Below are 22,626 nucleotides of genomic sequence, written 5' to 3' on the forward strand. Positions count from 1 at the left end.
TTAAGATTAAAAAAAGAGATGGGAAAACGGTTCAGTCTGCTCACCATTTGGTTTGATAGATAAAATAGAGAAAGAAATCCAAGAAGCTAAAAAGATTCCACATGTTGCAAACCAGAACGGTATATAATTACGTGTATGTTAAAGCCTCCTCCACTTCACCACGTTGTCTTTTTATTCAATTCAACGAGCCTACAAAATATGGCAACGTTCACAGGGTTTTGTTGACGTCAGAAGGAACGGCCTTCACGTATTTGTCATTTATGAGTAACAAGCCACTGAGGACAGAATCACACAACAAATTTGTGATTTACCTTTCGCATGCATTCGTCATTACTGTCTGTTCTGAAACCTGCAGCAAGCGGCAATATAACACAACGCTGTTCGTAGTGCCCTGCCAATGTAAACTAGGATTTTGGACCAGCAGCTCCTATCGGAGAACTCGGTTCCTCTGCCCAAGGCAAGGGGACAGAACTCGTACACCCAGGTAATGGCACACCTGCAGACCAGCCCAGGTCATGAGAAAATACTGAACTTTCATCTGGACAGAACAGTGGAACGCACAAGCATGAACACTGTTTTCCAGGCACTCACACTGCTGTTAAGCCGGGTTACAGAACTCAGACTAACTCCCTTGTTGCTGGCCCTTCTGTTTTATCACTATGACTAAAGAAAATTTTGTTTTTAATCAGCATGGATGAAGGACATTTATCTTTTCTTGAGATCTTCTGAAGAAAGCTCCCCCTAATCTGCCAGAGTTTGTGGCATCTTCGCTGGAGAAGCTCTACATCAGTATCTAGTCATATACATAGTCTAATGGCAGGAAACACAGTTAAAAACAAGTAAAAAATAAAATTAAAAAAAACACATGGCAACATGGTAATCTTAAAAACTTTTACTGGTATTGTTAAACCAAATGAACTAATTTAATAGTTACAGATAGGCAGAATTTCTGTACATGAACAACGATGAGAGCGCAACATGCAGTACACCCAAAAACTGCATGAAGGCAGCCAAAACCCCAATGTTTGGTACAAAGGTGCATCAGGACAATCTTTAAGCTTTCTGTACCGAGACAGTATTAGTCACAAGAAAAGTTAAAATATGAAGTTGCTGTGCCCATCAAAAAGCCTCATGCAGAGCTCAATTATACCCAGAGTTATCTCTTCAGATTAAGCCTACCAAAAGTGTGGTTCGATTAAGCAGAGAGGTATCTTAATAATACTAACCAGGTTTTCTCTATTTTTGTCTGATACTGGCAGTGAATGTACTGCTCCACTTGCAATCTCTGGATAATACTGGTGTTTTCTCATTAAATTTTTGCACAGCAATTAGTCCCATTAATCAGACAAATCAGTTCAACTTTAGATTACAAAACCACTAAGAAAAGAGAAAACAGGAAATTACCTTGTTAAATTTAATGAGCAAGGGAAAAACATACACCATGTGGGCTGTAACACAATACTCTACACTCCAGCACTGTAAAACTAAACAAGAGCCTGAACAGTAAGAGCAGCCTACAGAATTATAATCATTTTGTCCAGAATACTGAAGTCTGCATAATGCAATAGAGCAAGAAATTCTTTTGCTTAGGAAAGCGTGCACCCACAGGAAAACAAACATCATAGCAAGCTTGTAAGGATGTTACATTCAGAAAACAATTTAGTTTTGTGGTATTATGGATACTGTCTTTGATATGCTATGATAGCATAAAAATAAGAACTGCTTTACAAAGTAAAACATTAGATTCTTTTCTGTGTTTGCTGCTGCAGTTAAAGCCTGAGCATTACAATTGTTTGCATGGCCAAAAAGGGTTGCAGTTCAGACTGTACACTGTACAAGTTGCAGTAAGCAGATGATACATTAGCATTTATTCACTATCCATTTTCATCATGGAGGAGGGCTGCTCTGATCCAGTACAATTACCCTGTAGGGAAAAAACAAACAAACAAAACAGAGTTACATGGTTGGCTTCTTCTTATATCAATGTGTGTGAGCTGAAGAGAACGGGATTTCACAGTGCCCCTTTTGCCTCCCGGCCACAGAAACCAAGAGAGAACATACAAATGTTCTAATTTCTGCCAAAAGCCCAAATTAACTCACAAAGAAGCTCACCTGAACGGAGAAGCCCAAGATAGTTGACGCCGTAAGCGGAATTTCTGATCCTCATGATGTGGGTCTACAAAAACATGTAAATTCAACACAGAACCAAGAACACCACATAGCCACACAACACTTCAAAGAGAAAGCTCTGGTTTTGTCTGCACATTAACAGCATGTAGAATCAAACACTACAGTTCCCTTTGCTAAATCCATTAAGTTGCATTTGTAATCAGAAACCAGCCTCAATTCTGTTGCTCTGTTCAGTGTATTACCCACAGACCTCTCTGTGATGAGAAAATATTCCCTGTTTTCAAAAGCTGAAGCCTGATCTTAATTCTCTAGAAGTATGACAGCAAATGGGGCTATATCTGTTAATGTTGTGCAAGTAACAACCAAAATCCTTTTATTTTCAGATTTAAAATTACCATCAACAATTCCAAAAGTAACCAGTGATTTGGGACATTTCAAACTTTGGGTGACTATCCGGAAAGCTAAACACTTGTATTGTAAAGCTGACTGCTGTAGAAGTTTTTAACTCTCACCCTGAAGATTAGCTTCAGGTCATCTTATATTAAACACTGAAAAACCAAAAGCTCTCTCTGAAAATGAAAGGCTACTGTCTTAAATTTTTTTTTCTTTCCAGACAAAACACAAGCTCCTATGTATTTTTACAAAGCAGTTTTTAATTGACAAATACTGATAATAATGGGAACCTTTTACTTGAGCTGCAGAATACCAGCCAGCTTTGACAATTCCTGATGGAAATTTGGAATTAAGTAGAACTATACCAGAAATACTTTCTCTTTTTTTTTTTTTTTAATCAGGTGGAGCACAGGAATGTTTATCTGTTATCTTATTTCCTTCTTCTATGTAGTTCCTTGTATTCTGCCATGACTCAGCTCACCTATGGGCCAAAGATTTTCTCACTGATCATCTGGTATGCAAAAATGAAAACTTTGGCCAGAAAGAGATGATCTTTCTACTTTTTAAGGAGCTGATCACTAGGACTAAAATGCCAGCTTATTTTTCATTTTCATATTGACTCTTGAATTTTAGATTCTAATTCTTTCTTCCCATATGTCCTGACCAGCTTCCAGTCCAGAGCAGCCTCCTTTCTTTAAAAAGCAGAGGGAAGAAACAGTACCCAAATGGCAAAGGTATCAGGAAAAGAACAAAAACTATTAAGAAACCTACTCTGTGCAAGCTCAACAAGTTCAGTGCTAACAATATAATAAAAGAGCTACTGCCCAGCAAAGCATCTAGTAGCTTTACAGATGAATGGGACCTTCAGGACTCCCGGCACAGCTTTCTGGCTCTCTGCTTTCTCCCCTTGTTTTGCATTCCTTTACTCCATTCTTCATTCCACCATCTCCTGGATCGTTCAGGTTTGCAGCCCTTCAATGACAGAAATTTGCATATCACCCCAATTCTCTGTATTTTCCTTTAGAGAGACTGAATACAGAGCACTAAAACAGAAGCCTCTAGAGATATTAAACACCTTTTTATTTTTGCCTTGACCTATAATGGGCAACTTCACACACGCGCGCACAAATACACACACCAAGACTACAGAAGTGCTTTACATCTGTAAGCAGACTCCAATGATTCCTCGTGTATCAGCATTATGTGAATATAGTTTGGCTGACTGTGAAAGGGGCTTGGATTGAGCCCTTTATGAACATGGCTGCGTATATACTGCAGGAATCTGTCTCCCCTACCAGTAAGATCCTCCTGGTTATCATGATGTTTGCCTTCTATGTTCAAAAAATTCTGATGCCAAACAGAAGACTATTTTGTGTTCCCTAGTAAGATATACCTTAGGAATGACTTACTGGCAGGACTCACTGACACAGTGTGGAACCATTCAGAGTTATTAGGCTCTGATCTTTGGTTCTAAGAGGAAAAAAAGGTATTTGGGACATACACTTTTTCTTAAAAAGTAATGACTGTATTATTTCTGCCGTTTTCTTCACTACTTCCTACGTTGTCATGACAGAGTATGATTGTCTTTTCAAATTCTTCTTTAAAATCTTTTCTAAAGAGCTTTCATGATTCTGTTCTCCTAATATATATTCTTCTTTCTTATTATCTCAAAAAATCTACCACTCTCGCAAATTATCTCTAATTTCTGTAAAGATGATGCACTACCTTCCAAGCCTATTGGAAATGTTTGCTTTCCACCTACAGAAAATCATCTTAGCAAAACATTATTTTCCCTCTCAATTTAGGACTAGGAGTTCAGCCTGATGCCTCCTGGGGAATTCCCCAATACTTTGCTGCCTAAAGAGTGGCAGTCCCACATAGGTCTGTACACAGAACATAAGATAAACTTAAGAACAAAGTATCAATTATCAACTAACCTAGGAGTGTGCACTTGAGGTTGTTCTTGGTTCTCCTCATCTTCTGGAACTGTATGAAGCATTCTTTCTAAAATATCATCAAGAGTAGAATGAGCCCTGTGGAATAAAAGATTTAAAATGGATGCTGGCAAGTTTAATATTATACATTTTGGAAGAAAACAATCATAACCATCAGGGTTCTTAACAGAGTTGACTTGCTATAAGAACAGAATCTTGATAAAATATACTGGTAGCATTATTCTAATTTTTTACAATTTATAGCCAAACCTGCCTTAGAAACCACATCCCTATCATCCTTGTCTTTTTCATACCTTTCCGTTTCCTCTGCTAGATTTAATGTCTCTTCAGTCCATAAGCTATGATCTCTCTTCTCGTTTCTCTCAGTTTCCTTTTTTGCCTCTCTGTCTTCTATTTTAATTTGATCGGAAACTATTCACAGAAAAAGATTTTAGCATTAATATCAAAGGTATGAAGGAAGATACTAAAGAAATTGTTTTTATCTACTGCACTTGGGAAACTTTCACTTGCCCGTTTCTCTGTTATTCTTTTCTCAATCATCCGATTTTCTACCGAGTAAGTAAATTCACACTATCTAAGTTAGAAGTGGTCAATAGCAAGACCTAGATAAATATTTTACTGTACCACGTTTTTAGATTCACAAGAGTAAACATTTTGCTTCATACTAAAATGGAAAATGCACGTGGAAATTAATCTTTAATCTCTCCCCTTACTAACTTAGATACGGGAGAAAAATCAAAAGAAAACCTGTGGATGCTAGCTTTGTTACCCTATTTAGCAAAATCCAGTGATATCCCCCCTCCCCCCGCCCCGACTTATCTCGGTAAGTTCTGCTCCTTACAGCATCTGAATATATTCAGCCACCTTCTGCTAAGCTATGATAAGCAGGAAGCAGTAGGCTGTCACAAAAATGGAGTCTGAAATAGCTGTACTTTATGCAAATACAACAAAACCACAGTGATTGAACAGCAAGCAATACAGGCTGCTGCATTCCTCACCACCTAAAAACAAGATACTCTTATGAATAAAGTCACAGTAGCTTCTATCCTTTGGGTAACAATTTTAAATGGAAAAGATCTAACAGAGCTGTAAGATAACACAAACAAGCGCCAATCTCATTCTCAAGTGACTATTCTATTTAGCTTTCGTGCAAACTAACTCATGTTCTCCCCCCCCTTTTTTTTTTTAAACTGCTCTTCCACTTCACTTTCTGACTCATGGGAAACAGATGCAGGGCAGAGTCTATAAAGATTTAGGTTTTCTGCTCCTCTAACATTATTCGCTGTCCATCTAAAAATGATTCCCCACCTATTATTATTTGGAGTTTCAAAGGCACAAAGATTCACTACTGCTATCTTTGGTGTCTTTATAACAGAATAGGAAACAAAATACTGATTACCCCAGTGGCTGCAATTCTCTTACGCCATGAGATCAGAAGCATTACTTCATTACGGTGAATAAGAAATAAGCAATTAGGGTGACTGAGCCACCTGCTCGAAGTGGAAACACTCGCTCGTTCTTACATCAGCTGCTCACCACCTATACTTCTGTGGGTTTCATCACTTACGCTTGGACACAGCATACATTACAGAAGCATAATAAAAGTAGAAGTTTAATTCAGATAGCTCAGACCTGCAAATCTTCCACACCAGATCCTTGTGGACTTTAGAGAAGAGAATGCACAGAAAACAGCAAACACTAAGACTTTTTGCCACTGATGAAGAAGGAACCGTTTCAGGAAAATACTGTATATGATATCAAGAAAGGCAGAACCCTCTCAAGTTTCTGTGAAGTTTGCCAAGATAGCCACAAATACAAATAAATAAATAAATAAATAAAATAAAGCTTGTCATACAGCTGAACATATAGCTACTAGTATTCAAGTAATCTTGCAACAACACAGAAAATGTTTTCTATTTATAATCTCTATGTCAGGACTATTGTCAACTAACCTTTTATCGGCACACCACAGCCATACAATGCCTCCTCTTTGAAGTCTTGAGTGGTGGAATCTTGCTGCTTTAAATATTCTGATAAAAACAGCATATTTCCCTACTGATCTAGATATTCTTTCTAAATTGACTCTATACCATTTAAGGTGCCATCTTTCTTTATCTATCCAAACCTAGATGAAAATCTCTACATAATCTATAATTAGTTCATATGTTAATCTTACAAATTGACCCTGACCACAATTTATTCACTTGATGCCAGTCTCCATGTTCCTTGTTTTGCTGAATGAGGAAATAAAGAGATTAGAATGTGCCTGTGTGCCTCATTTCAAAACCAGCACAGGACCTATATACATTTAATTATCCAAAAGCTTGGTGTTTGTTTAGGATGAGTTTTAGCTGAATAACCAAGGTAAATCTTTCTGTAACACACACTAGTAAAAATAATGAGTTTTGCACTGTGTTCTGTCTGAAGATCTATGTGATTACAAAAAGAAACATAAATCATTGAAACTAAGCTCTGCAAATTACTCGGGTAATGCAGCTACCCAGCCTGCATTTGTTTTAATGGACAACATGCATCTCTGGGACACCTGTGAAAACTTCAATCTACACAAAAAAAACCAAAAAACCACCAACTCATCTCAGTGTTAAATTACATCTACACTCGACAGCCTAGCTGCTGTCATCAGCAGCAACTAACTGTTGTATGAAATGCAGGAACTTCAAGAATTAACTGATTATGGGGAGCTTGAAGCCAGTTATTTAAGCTGTTGATGCCTAACTTCCTAATCATTGACCTGACTCCAACTAAATTGGAAGCTCTTGTGCATTTTTGTAGTGAATGATTTGGGAGAAATCCTGACTGTGTACTGAAGTACAGCCCTTGGCTTTAAAACACAGCTGGCAAGTCTCATACCATTTTGGGTAAAGTGCCTCTTACCAATTCCATCCAGCAGCTCTTGGGCTGGTGGAGGCAGCTCATCAATGAAGTGGTTAGATGTCTGTGAGAGTGCTGAGAGAGAAAATGTCTAGTTAATTAACAGTGATTAATCCTTAATAACTGTGACATAAGCTTTGATTATGACAGTATCTCACTGACATATTTCATTTATCAACCTTCCTGAGCCTGGCTCATTCACATTTTACCAAACATCCTTAAATAATTTCAAAATGGAAAACTCATCTACAGCTAGACTTGCACATAAAGGTCTCAATCTTGCAGTGCAAGTTTCAAGCCAATAAAATTTACACTTCAAATGTAGGTTTACTAGAGGTCCGAGTTCTTAGGTTATAGATTTTGTGTTTGCACCTGTAAGCTAACAGTTACTAGTAACATACAATTACTTGTACTGTTATTTCTCCCTATAAAAAGAGATGCCCAGGAGAAAAAGCAAAGCTGTAAAATTTCTTTTAAAGTCTGAGTGTGCATGTGTAGACTTACCCGATTCCTTCCGGATGCTTCTCAAGGATGGAGCAATTACTGACAACCTGCTCTGTGCAAGATCATACAGAATGAAACAACAATGTAAACCAAAGGACTTCTTCAATCCTCCCCTTTAACATACTAAGTCCAAAATGAGGTAAGTCCTTAAGTAAGCAGCAAACAGCTCACTAATTTTTAATTCAAGCTGCTTAATCAGTTCAGAATATGAAAACAGAAGTAGCGTCCAGATAAGCCAGACATTTCAAAAATTTTGCTTAAATAACTTTTCATGGGACTTTTTGCTGGTCTTAAGGTACTGTCAGCCATGCAAACATTAACCCTTTAACATTCTGTATGGACAACTGGACCAGAATCCCCCAAAGGGACAGTTCTGACATCTCTGAAGATCCCATTCTCCATTTTGAATCTTTTAATATTAAAGCCAGGCACACCCATAAAAAGCAAGAGATCTCCCCACAAATCAAGAATTTGTAATCAAAGGCAAGCCCTCACTGTTCTCAAAAGGAGCCAGCTGCTTCACACACTTAATTCCAGAGGAAATTTTAGACAAGAAAGTGACATGATCAAATATCGCCGCAGTGCCAGTGCAGGCAGCACAGTGCCGTTAATGGGCTTAATGAATTCCAGCAGTCTGCTACGCAAGGCCAAAGACGCTGAGCTGACCCTGTCAACAGTGAACATGGTCACTACTGTTCTGGATGAACAAACTCTAATTTAATCTTTAAATTACAACCCCATCAATGAATAACAATAAGAAAGGCATAAAGGCAACTATTTTATACATAAATGGCCCGGAAAGGCAGTTAAGATAACGTTGTGGCTCCAGAATATTTTCAGTTCCAAGAAGGTTATTGGAAATCGCTACAGTGACCTTGGAAATTGTCAGCTCAAGAGAGGATTTTTTGATGCAGCAGAGTTGATAACATTATGTCTGTGCATGTAATAAAAGGGACAAACTTAATCCCCTAATACAAGGGCTTTCTGAACATTTGCGTGCATCCAACCTACCCTTATTACCAGGAGGCTTCCATCTGTAATTTTCTTCAAGGAGTCACTCACTTACATGCTCATTTACCTTCCCCAACTATAAATTTAAGAAATCTTCAGTTCCACATAAAAATTTACATATTTAATGAACACACACATTTACTTTCATTCAGATTTAACCCTCACTTCCACACAGTCAAAAAGCTGTAGTTCACAAGCAAATTGAGAATTCGGAGTGGTTCTGATAAGCAGCCTGCTGCTGATCCATCAGAAGACCAACTCCCCAGCCCCCTTCTCTCCCTCCCGCCCCACCAACAAAAACATACCTTTTCTACTCAGTCAACTTGCTGATACTTATTATTTTGCTGTTGCAAAATTACTAGATCCAATGCAAGGCAAATGGCAGTTCTTTATTGTAAAGGAAGGGACGGAGGGCAGGCAAGCCCATTTTGATGGTGGCACACATCTACACAACATTAGGGGTAATGGGAAGCCAACTCCTTGTAAAAGCAGTGGCACACATGGACTGCTTTGAATTCAATTAGAACTTTGTAATATCAACAGATCCAGGATTTCAAAATACTCATAATATTTCTTGTCTTGTATTTATTTTAAGGAAAAATATTTTTAGAATATTTTAAAAGTTGGGCTGGCCTAATGTATTATTTCCTAGACTTACAAGCTTGTTCAATCCAGAGGAGCAAGCTCCTGAAGAATCAGAGGAAGTTTCGGTGCTCTTTCCTTCTTCATAAGCTGTAGTGAATGTCCTGGATACTGCAGAGGAAATCTCTTGAGAAACCCAAGAGGAAGTATCCAAAGCTATTTCATGAGAGTGTCTGTATTTCTCAATGGCTACTGGAAGTTTTTCCTCTAGAATTAAAAAAAGATGGCAAAGCTGGAAAATTATTTTTGGATTTTTTTTTAAATATCTTGGTCATATTTGAATAGAAGCATAAAAAGTTCTGTATACCAGCTAATTTGAACAAGAAACTAAAGAAATTATTGTCTGTAAGTGATCTCTTAGCAGATTTCTGCCTGGGATTTCCATCTCAGACACTAATGGCCCAAGACTTTGCCAATTTAAAAGTTTTTAATACTCTATTGCACAAAGTTAATTAAAGTGCAAAGCACAAGGTAATTCATTACCCCTAAACAACACTTAACAAATTCAACAATGCTGAGATCACTTTAGCAGCACTGACAATGTACTATGTGCTTGTCTGGCTTTAAAATGCAAAAACCCTACATTTATCACTCCATACCAGTTTCAAATTCTAAGACAATTTATGATTTCTGAAGGCTACCATAAGCATCAATTCTCAAGTAACTATTTTTCAGAGACCTTTCAGATACTGGCTTTTTCAGCTGTCTGTCTATAAATTCTCCTTTAGTTCTACATATCAGATTCCTTTGATTAAACAGGCTTTTAGCTACAAAGGTGCAACTACCACAGCCAAAGCAAAGATTTCAAACCACAAGCATACCATTTCTTATGATTACTTATTCCAAGCCTGGCGTTATTGCATTGGTACTACATGAAGGGAGTTTCCATGATTCACACCAACCAATTTGACATTAGCAAGTGCTGGCAGAGAAACCTGACTCCCGGCATAGAAAGGTTCAGTCAGTCACTGATTCTTCCTTCCCTCCCCTCCGCAGTTACCTGAGCTGAGCGGAGTGCTGACACTCGTCGGTGCATGACTCGCTCGGGGGGTTTTACAGTTTATATCCTTAGAGTAGCTCTCTTGCTCACAGGAAATACTTGACAAATCCTGAATATCTGTCAGTGATCTAAAGAATTGAAAGATACTCTGACAGTTAGAATATCCACTTCTTATGCTTTTGAATTACTAAATTCTGCTCTTTTCAGGTTCTTTAAATTTCACTTTGTTCAGTCTTGGCTAGCTTTTCAGAAGGCAGTTAGACATTCCCTTTGACAACTTCTCGCAGAATTTCTGGAAGGCTAAAGAACACCATCTTCCATGATCTTGCAGAGACAGAAGAAGTTAATTAACAGCTTTCCCTTCCTTTATGGAACTTCTTCCCTTTAATAATTCTTTTATAAGAAGAAACTCAGTAAATTGCCTCCAAAAAGGGCAAGAGCTTCAAATGTGAACCAGCAGGTACAAAACTATTTCCAAAGCCATAGGAAAATCCCAAGACTTAATGAAAATTAAAGATCTGTTAAGCTAAGACTAACTAAGTCTTAGGAGCCTTTAAAAGAATTACACAGGTAAAAGTGAAACTGCTAAATATCTGCACAGGCAGTGATGTCTACTCAAACTACAAATGTTTTTAAGCAGGTGCAGAACTGAGAAATTAAGAAATCTAACATCTATTGCAGATATACCCTTGTTTACATTTTTCTCATGTAATGATCAGATGTTGACTGTTACCAAATCAGTAATTTATATTCGAATCCCAGCTACCTGTAAAAAGAAACTAACTTTACTAGTTAAGTCACAAACCTATTTTGCTAATTGTTCCTAAGAATCACAATCACCAGCCTATTTTTGTAATAATATTTATGTAACTACACACTAGCAATTTGCTCTTTAACATAATTTAATTTATTTTGTGTACTTTACACAGAAGAAACAAGGAATACTCGCACTTAAGCGTGAAGAGGTACACCCAAATTATACTAAGTTAATTGCTTATGAATATGAAAATATTTCAAGTAAGCTAAGATACATGACTGCTCTTTTATATCAATCTCCCTACTTATGAAAAAATATTATTTCAATACTTTAAATAGTATTCTGTCTCTCTGTTTTGGTCTGTCATATGTTCTCATTTTACATGAACAGAAAACTTCTGGAATGATAACAAGCCAACTTGCTGCAGTTTCAGTAGGAAACAGTCTGCGGCCTTACATATCCTTCTCTCTGGATTCTTTCTGCGGCTCCCTTAGTATCACCTCTTGTGCTGCTTCACCACTGGAATGAGGAAGGGGGGAAAAAACTAATATTAATTGATCTCCTTGGAAAACTATGAAAATAAATTTTTAAAGAGAAAAGATACTAAATACATTTAAAGCACTACCTTCTCTCTGGGATAGACTGAAGCTCCTAAAAACTTTTTGCTTAAAGCCTTAGAAGACAGGGAGAAGGAGAGCTAGATGAAAATGTAGTTTTAAGCACATTACGGACTTGTATCCAATACAGAGAACGCTTCTAACCGACATCAGCAGTTTCCAAAGAAAACTAACTGAAAGTTAAATAAAAATCTGTGAATACACATCACTACATTGTTTTATCATCCTTTGACTAGTCTGCACCGTAAGCTATTGTCTCTCAAACAATCACAACATTCTTCAAGGTCAAGGAGGGATTCAAAGATGATTACTGCTAGATGGTCAGACAATAACAGTACTCTGTCCTGCTGCCAAAAGCTCAATTCTTAAGGAAGGGGAGGAAACAGAAACATCACCCTTTACCATAAGACCAAGCATTTACACTTGCTACCTACCTTTGGTACTGGTAACTCAGTCCCTCTAGAGGAGGGGAGAGAATACAAACACTGACAGTAAATACAGTTCTTACTCCCATACTCTGGAGAAATTCAGCAACTGCTAATTGCAGGGGAACATAAAGATGAGCTAAGGGGAGCCCTTAAGAAGCCTGAAAACTACTGCTGAAAGATCTTCTGTATCTCTTTAAGGGAAACATACCTCTTACAGCATGGGGTGGCGATCCTGGCTGACATCTCTAGGTATTAGACAATACAAAATTCACAGAAATACTGGACATAACCCTCATGTTTGACAGATAATGAGACTGCAAGTATCCAAGCTTGGGATAATATCATCTGTAGGCAAGCTGCACTGAACATACTTGCATCAGTCTTCCCATGGCACGGGAAAGGCATGATCTTCATGCCACCTGAGCTCCAATACCAAAGTACATCAAAATCTAAAACCGATGACAGAAGTCCTAATCTGAATTATCTTTGCTCTATTTAAGACTGTTGTATATAAGTGTAAAAGGAATTGAATATACACAACTTATTTTTTCTATTTCCCTCATTAGGCAGACAAAAAGATACTAAACAGTAAAAGACAAAGCCCCATGAGACTTGTGAAAGTCCTTTTAATATTTTCTTGCCAAGAAAATATTATACATAGTTCATTAAAAAACACCACTGGCATCTTATTTGAATATTAGATATATGAGCAGAATTAATAGAGAGCATACTTTATAACCTAATTTATGCTCGAACTAGCAATGAAAATAATAGTCTTTCTACCTGGCTACAGGCATATGGCTAAGTTGATTCACTCCTAATGCGTTACTGCCAGAATTCTGCGCTGCTGTGCTGCAGAGTAATATTTTTCCTCCTGAATACAAATAACAAATGTTCCCTTGTTATTGGGTTTTGCAAGTACAAAAGAAAATGACACAACTCATTGAACAGGAAATTACAACTTTATTGTATTTTTTAGCTCTTGTGACCTTTGTTGTTGTCAAGAGACAAACACATTTTTAAAGACACATTTTCATAAACATACCACAGCTGCTAGATAGTCAACCACTGGAGCATTGGGGAACACTGCAATATTTACAGATTTGAGCTGAGTAAGACAAATAATAGAACAGATGAACAATGCTGATCCTTGCATTATTTGGCACACACATTGTCAGCTCTTACAGTTTTTAAAACTCAAGAGACTTCAAACAATAAGAGTATTAATGTATAAACACAATTCTAATTGTTTCCAGCACCGTAGCAAGTTATATGAAAAGGTTAACTCAGCCCTAGAACGTAAAACAAAGGTTGCAAGCAGGTTTTTAACTGAAACACAGCAAGTATATGATCACTGCACTCAACCTAACCACCATGCCTAAATCCCATCTTCCAAAATCCTATGTGCCCTGAACTCTCATTAATGTAATGGGGAGTAAGAGACCAAGGGGCCCAAAAGAATCTAGCTTCAGCTTTCTAACAGGAACGCTGCTGACAAAAATATAAGTGCAACAAAAGACTTGTTCTTGCTGACTCAAAAGGACCCTCAAAAGAAAGAGCACATTTAACAGCAATACCTGATCCAGCATCACCAGATAGCTGTTTCTGTACACAGACTTCTTGAGTATCTTCTAATTTGCCCTCAGGATTTGAGGTCTGAAGGGGAAAAAAGGAAACAAATTCAATTTCTCATAGGCAAGTTGTGAAGTGTGGGACAATTCCTATAGGATGAAGTTCAAAGTTATCAGAAGGGCGACACATACACTTTTTAAGAGCTGGCCACTGTGAGGAACAACAGCAAACAGCATGGATTGATTTTAATAATCCATACAACTAGTTTCAAGTCTTCCTTAGGAAATGAATAAAGATTGTTTTAAGACTATGGAGTGCTGTGCTGGATAGAACTAGGAAGGAAAGGCTGAGAATATCAGCAGCCTTAAACTTTCCTCAACCTACAGTAGCGTAATCTTATGGCTCCATAGATTACATGATTTCCTAGTAAACAAACTTGAATTAAGAAAACAGGCTTCTGATTTTTTTTTTTTTAAAGGAAAAGCATTAGAATTTTCTGACTTTTAGATAAATCTTTATTTGTAGATGTTCTTTCAAAAGAGAATAAAAATTTTTGTTCTTCAGTCTTCTGCAGCACTTCTTCAAATCAAATGGGAATGTAATAAAGCCACATTTGGTTTTACTTACTTCCAAAGTTCTTGACATAGATTTCATTCCTGCCTAGGCTGTGATTTTTACCTCTAGTTTTGAGTTTTCTTGAATAGTGGGAGGAAGGAAATAATCAGGATCAGGAGTCAAAAATTCTTCAGACACATCAGGAGATGAATCAGGGGAACAGCATAATTCCTTTGAATGCACCTGTGAAAGATGTTATTATTTAAGATGGTTTCTCCACTCCCTATTGAAGAATATGCATTTTAGTCCATAATGTTAAACACTACATCAAGCTGAAACAATATTTAATTTGACCACTCTGTTTCAGTCCTGGTTCCTGCTGCTTAGATTACCCTCACAGTTTACAGAGGTGAGGGGGTGGGGGTGGAGAAGGATTGCTAATCAGATTGCAACTGAAAAGTCAGCACTAGCTAGCTGTCATCACAGTTCACTGTGCAATGTGCAGAGTCTAGGCTAAACTGTTTTATAGATAACTAGCAAAAATGAGATTTCTTGGATTACTATACATACTCTGGAGAGATTCTCGACTTGTTGAGGAATGACCAAATTCTTTTGATGGGCCGTTCCAGACTCTGCTTGCTCATCTTTTGATGGTGACGGGCAACTTCTCCCTAGTATGTCGCAACAGATGCAACTATTACGCAAAGAATAATGTGGACTGAGCGGTCAGAACCACTGAGGGAATATCAGTGAGAGTAAAGACAGCAAAGCTACCTGATCTGTCAGGAACATGCTGCAATAAAGACAGTTAAACACTCACATCATTAATCCAGACATGTGAAGCTTTCCTTGTTCCTTTCTCCATAACTATTATGAGCGTGCTTATCCACTGCAGTGCTACAGAAAAAGCATCTTTGAAGTCTGATTGAAAAAATAAAGGCAGGAAAGCATGTTCCATAGATTTGAAAGCTTTGGGTCTCTAATGCTGATAAGATAATCAATGATGAAGGGTCTCTGAGCTCACTGGACACTACATTCATCTATTAAAACATAAATAATAGACTAAGCAAAGTATTATGTTCTTCAGTGACTAACCCATTGACCTGCTTTGGGGGAAGACTCTGGAAAAAAAGATGGCCAATTACTGTAACAAAATCACAGAAGCTAAAATCTAGTGGGAGTGTGAGAGACAAAATATTTTTTTCTGCAGCCTTACCTCCAAAACTTTTGAATGCAGACTCCAGGTCACTCTCCTCAGATTCAGATCTCCCCTCACTGCCCAGATCCTCAACACTGTCACCTGCCTTCCACCCGCTATCTTTCTGCCAGTCTTGACTTTTTTGGACTCTGACAGTGACATGTTGAAAGGCTTCCTTTATACTCTCAGCTTCACTTTCAGACGTATATTCACTGGGTGGATATGGAGAGATGAGTTCCAGTTGTCCTGAAGCCACTCTTCTGGCCATCTGTTTTACCTCAGCTACACAAAAGGAAAAAAGTCACCTGTCCACACAACAGAATTTGAAATGTCAAACCTTTCCCCGTGTTTCATGGTGTCTGCAGACTTGGAAATGTTAAGGTTACAGCCTGTAGATTTCTTATTGTCAGAAGAGCTAGACACTTCTCTTTTAAAGGAAAGTTCAAAACCTGCATAAGCTGATGCGGACAGGCCTTTACAAGAACAATTTTCATTCGTTTGAATTGTTTATTTTTCATGCTGTACTGCCATCCAGTGGTCACTGCTATACTACCCTCTCTGAATTATACGCTGTCCCTCCCTTACATCCTCAGAACAGGGTCAAAATTGTGGTTGTGATGACTCCACACCCTGAATGAGCAAGACAGGATCCTACTCATCTTGTTTTCCTCCAAAACAGCCTAATAGATCAGTTAAGGCATCCAGATCTTTAAGTGACAAAATGTTGAGGTTTTAATACACCACCCTGCAAGCAAGGATCACTAACCATAATGTTGATTAACACTGATTTACTTACTCCTCCATTCTGATTGCATCATCCTTCTCTCCTCACTTATTTTGGTACTGTGAATTGCAGGTGTTGATTTGGGACAGCACCTACAATAGATTGTTAGGAAACACATCAAACTTAATTCACAAGTGTATCGTGTTAAGGATTTGCAAGTCAGCAAAACACTAATTTTTTCAGTGTTAATTAAAAGGCTCAGAGCACACATGCTCTAAGAACCCAATGGAATTAACATACTGAACAAAACTAACAGAAGCTTAGAAAGCACAGACACGACTTTAGGTCTATTATGGATTAGCTAGACAAGTGATAATTTAGAATCTAGATTTCAAAGGCTGTCAACTACCTTCAAATGACATATCTAAACACTGATATACACTGAGTGCTATGTAGATTTGCATCATTAGGTCAGTAAGCCAATCAGTGGACACCAAAGATACAACTACAGAGAGCAGGGACAATATTTAAAAGAAAAACAAACAAAAAAACCACTATAGCAAACCAGACTAACCAATGTATGGTTTAGCAAGACTTTCCTACACTCGCAGCCCCTAACATCGGGCCTAGTTCTACACCTATGAAAGTCTAAGTATTTCCACTTAGAATTGAATGAAGCTGTGCATAGAGTGGAACCATCCTAACCAGTATCAGTATTATTTTAAACTTCCTTATTAGATTGCTCTCCTCAGGCATTGCCACAGTTCAGGACCAACCTACTTGACACCACCCCTTGAAAACTATGCACGTTTCCACATATATTTACACGTCTAATGATATACATACACATAAACATACATCTCTATATATATTAAAGTCATTTAAACATTTTAAAACAATTTTAATATAGTGAGACATCATTCATCACACCAGTTTCTACCTCTGCCAATTCTAGCCCTTGGGTGGCGACCACAGAGCTCTGGCAGAAAAGCATGTGGAATCTGTCAGATCACAACTCCTTACCAGTAGCTGCCTTGTCACAGCAGTTATCCTGTCAGCTCTGCAGCTGACGAGTCACAGGGTCCTAATTGGATGGGTGGCTTTTGGCTTACCGAGAAAACATTCAACGTCATCTTTAACCCTGGATGTGTCCACTTTTGACAGTGGCTGTAGTGAGATGAATCTGCTGGAATTCATTCTTTTGTGGATACGATCAGAACTCACCACCTTTCTTCTTCAATTCCACTTGCTGCAGAACGTGAATCACCCCCTTTCTGACACTGCAAGGTGAACTTTTTTTTGCATCTCTGAGATACACGTGGGAGCAATCGCTGAAACGAGTCCAACAAGCCGTGACTCAGCACACGTCAGGCACTCCTGCGGTAATTCTGACGAGAGCTATGAGGCATACTAAGAACCAGACCATGCAAACTGTATTCCCAAGGCTTTATTTCAGTAGCACTGCTCATGCGAAAGGATGACAGCTCCAGGCCTTAACCCAGTAAAAACTCTGCTATGGATTTCTAGCAGGTTTCATACATGTGCAAGACGACTGCCCCAACATGTGGTTCCACAGGGAATGAGTGGATCCAGACAATTCAAGATTATTCCCACAGCAAATATGAATTTCTTTCTTTACCGTTCTCTTTGGGCTAAGCATGTCAACTACTTACATTTCAATAATCAAAACAATCTAGAAGTTATTATGAAGTGATAGCTCTGGCTTCCATAACCAAGTATACAACACCTCCCCCAACACCTTCTTCTGCTTCCTCTTTTCCCCCAGCCCCACCCCCATTTTAGTGCAAGACTTTCTTCCCTACAGAGGCACCGGTCTAATTTAATCTAAGGTCTAAAATTATTTTCTAAGGATCCAGGAAGAACAAGACATATCAATGTACTGTGAGCCAAAAAACCTGCAGATGGAGAAGATACAGCAAGGTCTCCTTATGTGTTTTTTCTTTCTTTCTTTCTTTTTTTTTTTAAGACAAATTTGAACAGTACTTGTTTAATGATGCATTCCTGCATGCAAAATTGTGCACATCAATATGATAATCAGGACACAAAAATCCAAGGCCATTTTTTAAGTATAATTTGAATAGTTTCATGTCATGAACTATCAGTACAACAAGCAGGCATGAAACTGCTCAAAATACTAGTTAGAGCAATCCAGGGCCATAAGTAAAGCTGTAATGTATGTATGAAAAAAAAAACCAAAAAAACAAAAAAAAACCCTAGTTTTTTGTGGAAATAAAGGAAGTAACACTATTGCACCATTGAGCTGACTGTTCTCTACTCCATGAACAATGTGTTTGGCATACACATATTTTAAAAGGTAGAAAAGCTATAGATTCTGCCCTTGCTTTTGGACAGCATCCAGAACCATGTCTCTATTCACTACCACAATCCCACTGAAGAACCTAGTAGTGATAAATGCACAGTTGCCCTGCTCAACACTTTACCTCACAATCTAGGTCCATTTGATCATCCAGGCTTTTCACTGTGCTGAAGCTGAATTTGTCTTCATTTTTAGTCTTACTCCTCTGAGAAAAGCACTTCTGCTTCTCCTTCTGGATTGCCCATGTTCCCTCAGCTGCCTTTGGAATAGCTTGGAAATGGTCGCCACCCAAAACTCCTTGTGCCTGACATGTTATCAGCGGTGCAATATAGTCACTTGATGGTGGACCTATAGCCTTCCATAAAAAAGTATTAACTCTGGAAAATGGGCTATTGGCATTTTGAGGAATATCATCAGATCTGTTCCAGGATCTTTCTAGAAAAACCTGCTTAGAAGTCTGATTCATTTGGACTTCCTGGAGCAGCTTCCTTTGCTTCTCAGCAGTCTCTAATTCGTTTAGTTTCTCCTCTGTTCTGCACAGGGATCCTGATGCCTGCTGCAACATGCTCTGAGCAATCTTTAGATTAAGGACACATTTGCTGATGTGCTGCCCAGTTTGGGATGGACTACTCATTCTTTTCCCAGCATCTCCTCTCACTTGTGATTGCTTGCACGGCTCAGAGGCCTCATTTATCCTTTCTTCCTCTTCTGTAGTGTACTCTGTACCTGATTCTGAAAAGCTGCCTTCCTTATCAACTGGCTTTTCCTCACAGTGCATTCCAGGGGATGCAAATAGGTCTCTGAGGGTAGCCTTATCTTCTTTTTGCTGCCTTTTTTTATCCTTCAGATTATAACCTAGCACAGTGCCTCCTTCCAGAAAGTCTTCATGAAATTCTGGGTAATCGACAAAGATTTCATTCATTTCAAAGCTACAGAGGCTCTCATCCACATCACTGACACTGCAGGTCACCTGGAGTTCAGAAGCTACATCATGGCTTTTTTCCCATGCAACTGGCTGTAGACTGCTTGGTGTCTCACCATCCACTAAAGCCTCAGACTCCTCAGGAAAACCAGAGTATCTTTGGGCAGGAGAGTTACCTGGAAAAAAAATAAATAAATAAAAATAAAAATAAAAAATCAGCTGTTAAGTGTTAAGCTGCTCCTCCAGATGTCCGTTGCTTCACATTGCTTTCACCCATTTAGGAGTCCACACATTTTAGTTCTTACATGAGCAACACTTCATTCCCTCTATTGAAGACAATGTGCCTGCACTTCAATGACTAATTAGATGTACAGTCTTGAGCTTATATTAATAATTAGGGTGCTAGCTAGAATCCAAATCTCATAGCCTTCTGTTTTCAAACTGTGTCACCAAATCTGTAAGCGCTTGCATTTTAATTATTAAGAGTAGACCCTCATGCACTGAGGGACATGCTAAGTGGAGGATACACGACATCTTGCTGAACCGAAACTCACCAATCTCTGTTATCTCTTCTCCTTCCAATCCCAGTGTTCTTTCACGGTAGTTAAAAGCTGATGCTAAACAGATGTTTATGTCAGCCAAGACAGCAGACCTTTGTGCTTTTGGTATTTCATCAGCATGACCAGTTTGAGACTCAGTCAAGTCCTGTAATGCGAGAAATGCTATAAAATACAATTACATTTGACAAAACAATGCCTCCAGCTTCTATTTTAAGGTGATTTGTCTCCATGATCAGAGAAGGATACTCTCAAGTTCAGATTTGACACAAGAAAATCCTTCCACCTAGATTCAAGCAAAATGACCTAAATTTGAATAGACATTAACTCTGATTAACCAAATGCTATTTAAAAAGCACAAAAGGCTACAATCCTGGAAGTCACCTTTAAGTCATTCTTCATCAGGTACTGAATATCCTGAAGGTTCATGGAACGGTTCTTCTGCTTAGGTTCTAGCCCTGACTTTACAATATCATAATAGGGTTTCGGAAGTCTGACATCCGCTTCTAAATGCTGTCCCGAACTTACGAGCTGTTTAATAACTGAGTCTTCATGACCATCCCAGGGAAGTGTTTCTACAAGACATGTAACAGACTTTATACATTACAAGCTATATATTAATGCTAATAAAAGTCAGAGACACAGAAGTATTGTCTGGACGTTCCATAATTTACAGCTTCCAGCACTCAGTCCAGTCCAGCTTCTCCTCTCTATCTACAGCCAGCAGTAGATGATTTCAAGGAGGCTGACAGAAATCTCTCTAGTAAACAGCTATGCAATAGCCCACAGTGGATTCTTCACTCTCAACTAGTTGGTAGAGGGTTTAATTTTTAGGATAATTGTTTATCCTCCTTCACTGTCAAAGTAGTCAAAGTCAATATATGTGTCATCACCTGAAGTTCATCTCTAAGTTATCTTAGTGATCAAAAGGATCAAAGTTCTACAGGCTCATTTTGCGCTTTGCAAAGCACTAACTGAATGCTTTGTTGTCCTTGCATTAAGAGAAAAGAAACAGCGGAAAAAACACTACAGAAAATTGCATCTAATATCTATCCTTAATCCCATCCTTCAGCTTTGCAATTTTGAACTTTTCAATTTCATTTTACAAAAGTTTTCACTAGCTTTTGCCATTGTCATTAACTTTTTTTTTCTTTTGCCTTGAAGTTTTCCTCTTCCAGGTTAACTCTATTTGTGTAATCATGGCAAGGTTTTACAGAATCACATAAGGAAATTAAACAGACATTTGGGGGCTGAGAGTCCACACTGAAAACATTCAGCAGACTACCCTAGTGACAAAAGTCTAAATCTACAGATATACCTGTCAAGGCCTCCTGCATTATTGTACAGAAGCTATAAATATCCGACTTGGTTGTGACAGTTTTCTCAAGGATTACTTCAGGAGAGCACCATTTATACAGCTGGATTGGGACAGGAATACGAGTCAGATCACTGTGTTCTCCTCCATCTCTGCTGTATAAAAAAAAAAAGTTAGATATTGGGATACAGAAAACACTCAGCTAGAAGTTATGTCTTTTGGAATTAAGCATCTGAGTTTGTTACATTTTCTTTTTGTTTAAATTATTCCCACTCTCCCCACATTTAGCAAGACAATGAACCTAGAAGGTCCAAAGTAGACCTGCAAAAATCTCTAATATTTTCACATCAATAAATACTGTATTTTGGCACTACACAGCAGAGACCTCTGCTGGTGAAAGTAATATCTTTCAAAAATTTACACTCAAAAATAAATCAGAAAAAGTTAAAAATTTCCCAATAACATTTTTACAACCAACCCTTTAAGATCTGGCCAGTGTGCTCAGACCATAGGCAAAAGACAAGAAAGTGCCACCTAGTCTGTCAAATGTTTGTTTTGCAGTGCATACTTATGTCTAGAAGCTGACTTCCCCCTTCTCTACAAACAGTAATTTTTTAAATTCTTGCTCATATCACAGTAAACTGTATCTGTCAAAAACATGGTAGCTATAAGTAACAGCCAAGATTAATAAACTGAGTTTGCAAGGATGTTACAAAATGTCTTTGTTCCTTTCAGCACATTTCCATCGGTAAGTTTTTGTTTAAGCCAATTTTACCCTCACTTTACAGTTTAACCAGCCAACTTCTCCCTTTCTAGACCGACTGCATTACAGCAAAGTAGTATTTTGAAAAAGTAAGAGGAAAAAAAAAATGGTGTCCCTCATAAAAGAAACAAAAATGTACTAAAGCCTCCTCTTGTCCCTGGGTATCCTTAACAACCACCAGCTCAGCGAGGTGCGAGAGCCTCAGCCCTTTCAGGATAAGCCTCCCTAAGCACAAGCTCATTACAACAAAAACAGGCTTAAATTGCTTTCTGCCCAGCAACAGAATTAGTGACTCAAAGAGGAATTGCATCTCTGTTCACCAACATCGGGTTCTGTTTCTCCATGATGGTACT

The 22,626-nt window shown here is 38.2% G+C and overlaps 1 protein-coding gene across 15 annotated transcripts in view; it reads right to left on the bottom strand.

The window, feature by feature from the left end:
* Window positions 1-877: 877 nt before the first annotated feature.
* The window catches only part of TEX14 (testis expressed 14, intercellular bridge forming factor), a 31,643-nt gene continuing 9,894 nt past the window's right edge, over window positions 878-22,626 (bottom strand). For 5 of the 15 annotated variants that reach the window (XM_067309750.1, XM_067309748.1, XM_067309743.1 and 2 more), the window contains 22 exons: window positions 21,514-21,665; window positions 20,580-20,770; window positions 20,193-20,343; window positions 18,841-19,814; window positions 17,603-17,709; window positions 16,451-16,530; window positions 15,673-15,936; window positions 15,027-15,127; window positions 14,580-14,699; window positions 13,907-13,985; window positions 13,113-13,203; window positions 11,741-11,803; window positions 10,528-10,655; window positions 9,544-9,734; window positions 7,875-7,926; window positions 7,374-7,445; window positions 6,431-6,508; window positions 4,772-4,889; window positions 4,461-4,556; window positions 3,386-3,495; window positions 2,113-2,176; window positions 878-1,924 (listed from right to left, as the gene is read on the bottom strand). In XM_067309750.1, the coding sequence (XP_067165851.1) occupies window positions 1,888-1,924; window positions 2,113-2,176; window positions 3,386-3,495; window positions 4,461-4,556; window positions 4,772-4,889; window positions 6,431-6,508; window positions 7,374-7,445; window positions 7,875-7,926; window positions 9,544-9,734; window positions 10,528-10,655; window positions 11,741-11,803; window positions 13,113-13,203; window positions 13,907-13,985; window positions 14,580-14,699; window positions 15,027-15,127; window positions 15,673-15,936; window positions 16,451-16,530; window positions 17,603-17,709; window positions 18,841-19,814; window positions 20,193-20,343; window positions 20,580-20,770; window positions 21,514-21,665 (3,319 nt within the window). In that variant the 3' untranslated portion in view covers window positions 878-1,887. Of the gene's footprint in view, window positions 1,925-2,112; window positions 2,177-3,385; window positions 3,496-4,460; window positions 4,557-4,771; window positions 4,890-6,430; window positions 6,509-7,260; window positions 7,446-7,874; window positions 7,927-8,814; window positions 8,962-9,543; window positions 9,735-10,527; window positions 10,656-11,740; window positions 11,804-13,112; window positions 13,204-13,906; window positions 13,986-14,579; window positions 14,700-15,026; window positions 15,128-15,672; window positions 15,937-16,450; window positions 16,531-17,602; window positions 17,710-18,840; window positions 19,815-20,192; window positions 20,344-20,579; window positions 20,771-21,513; window positions 21,666-22,626 lie in introns of those variants that run through there. The other 10 variants (XM_067309744.1, XM_013962040.2, XM_067309746.1 and 7 more) reach the window with 10 other exon arrangements.

Source organism: Apteryx mantelli, chromosome 22, assembly GCF_036417845.1.
Source record: "Apteryx mantelli isolate bAptMan1 chromosome 22, bAptMan1.hap1, whole genome shotgun sequence".
NCBI classification, from domain to species: Eukaryota; Metazoa; Chordata; class Aves; order Apterygiformes; family Apterygidae; genus Apteryx; species Apteryx mantelli.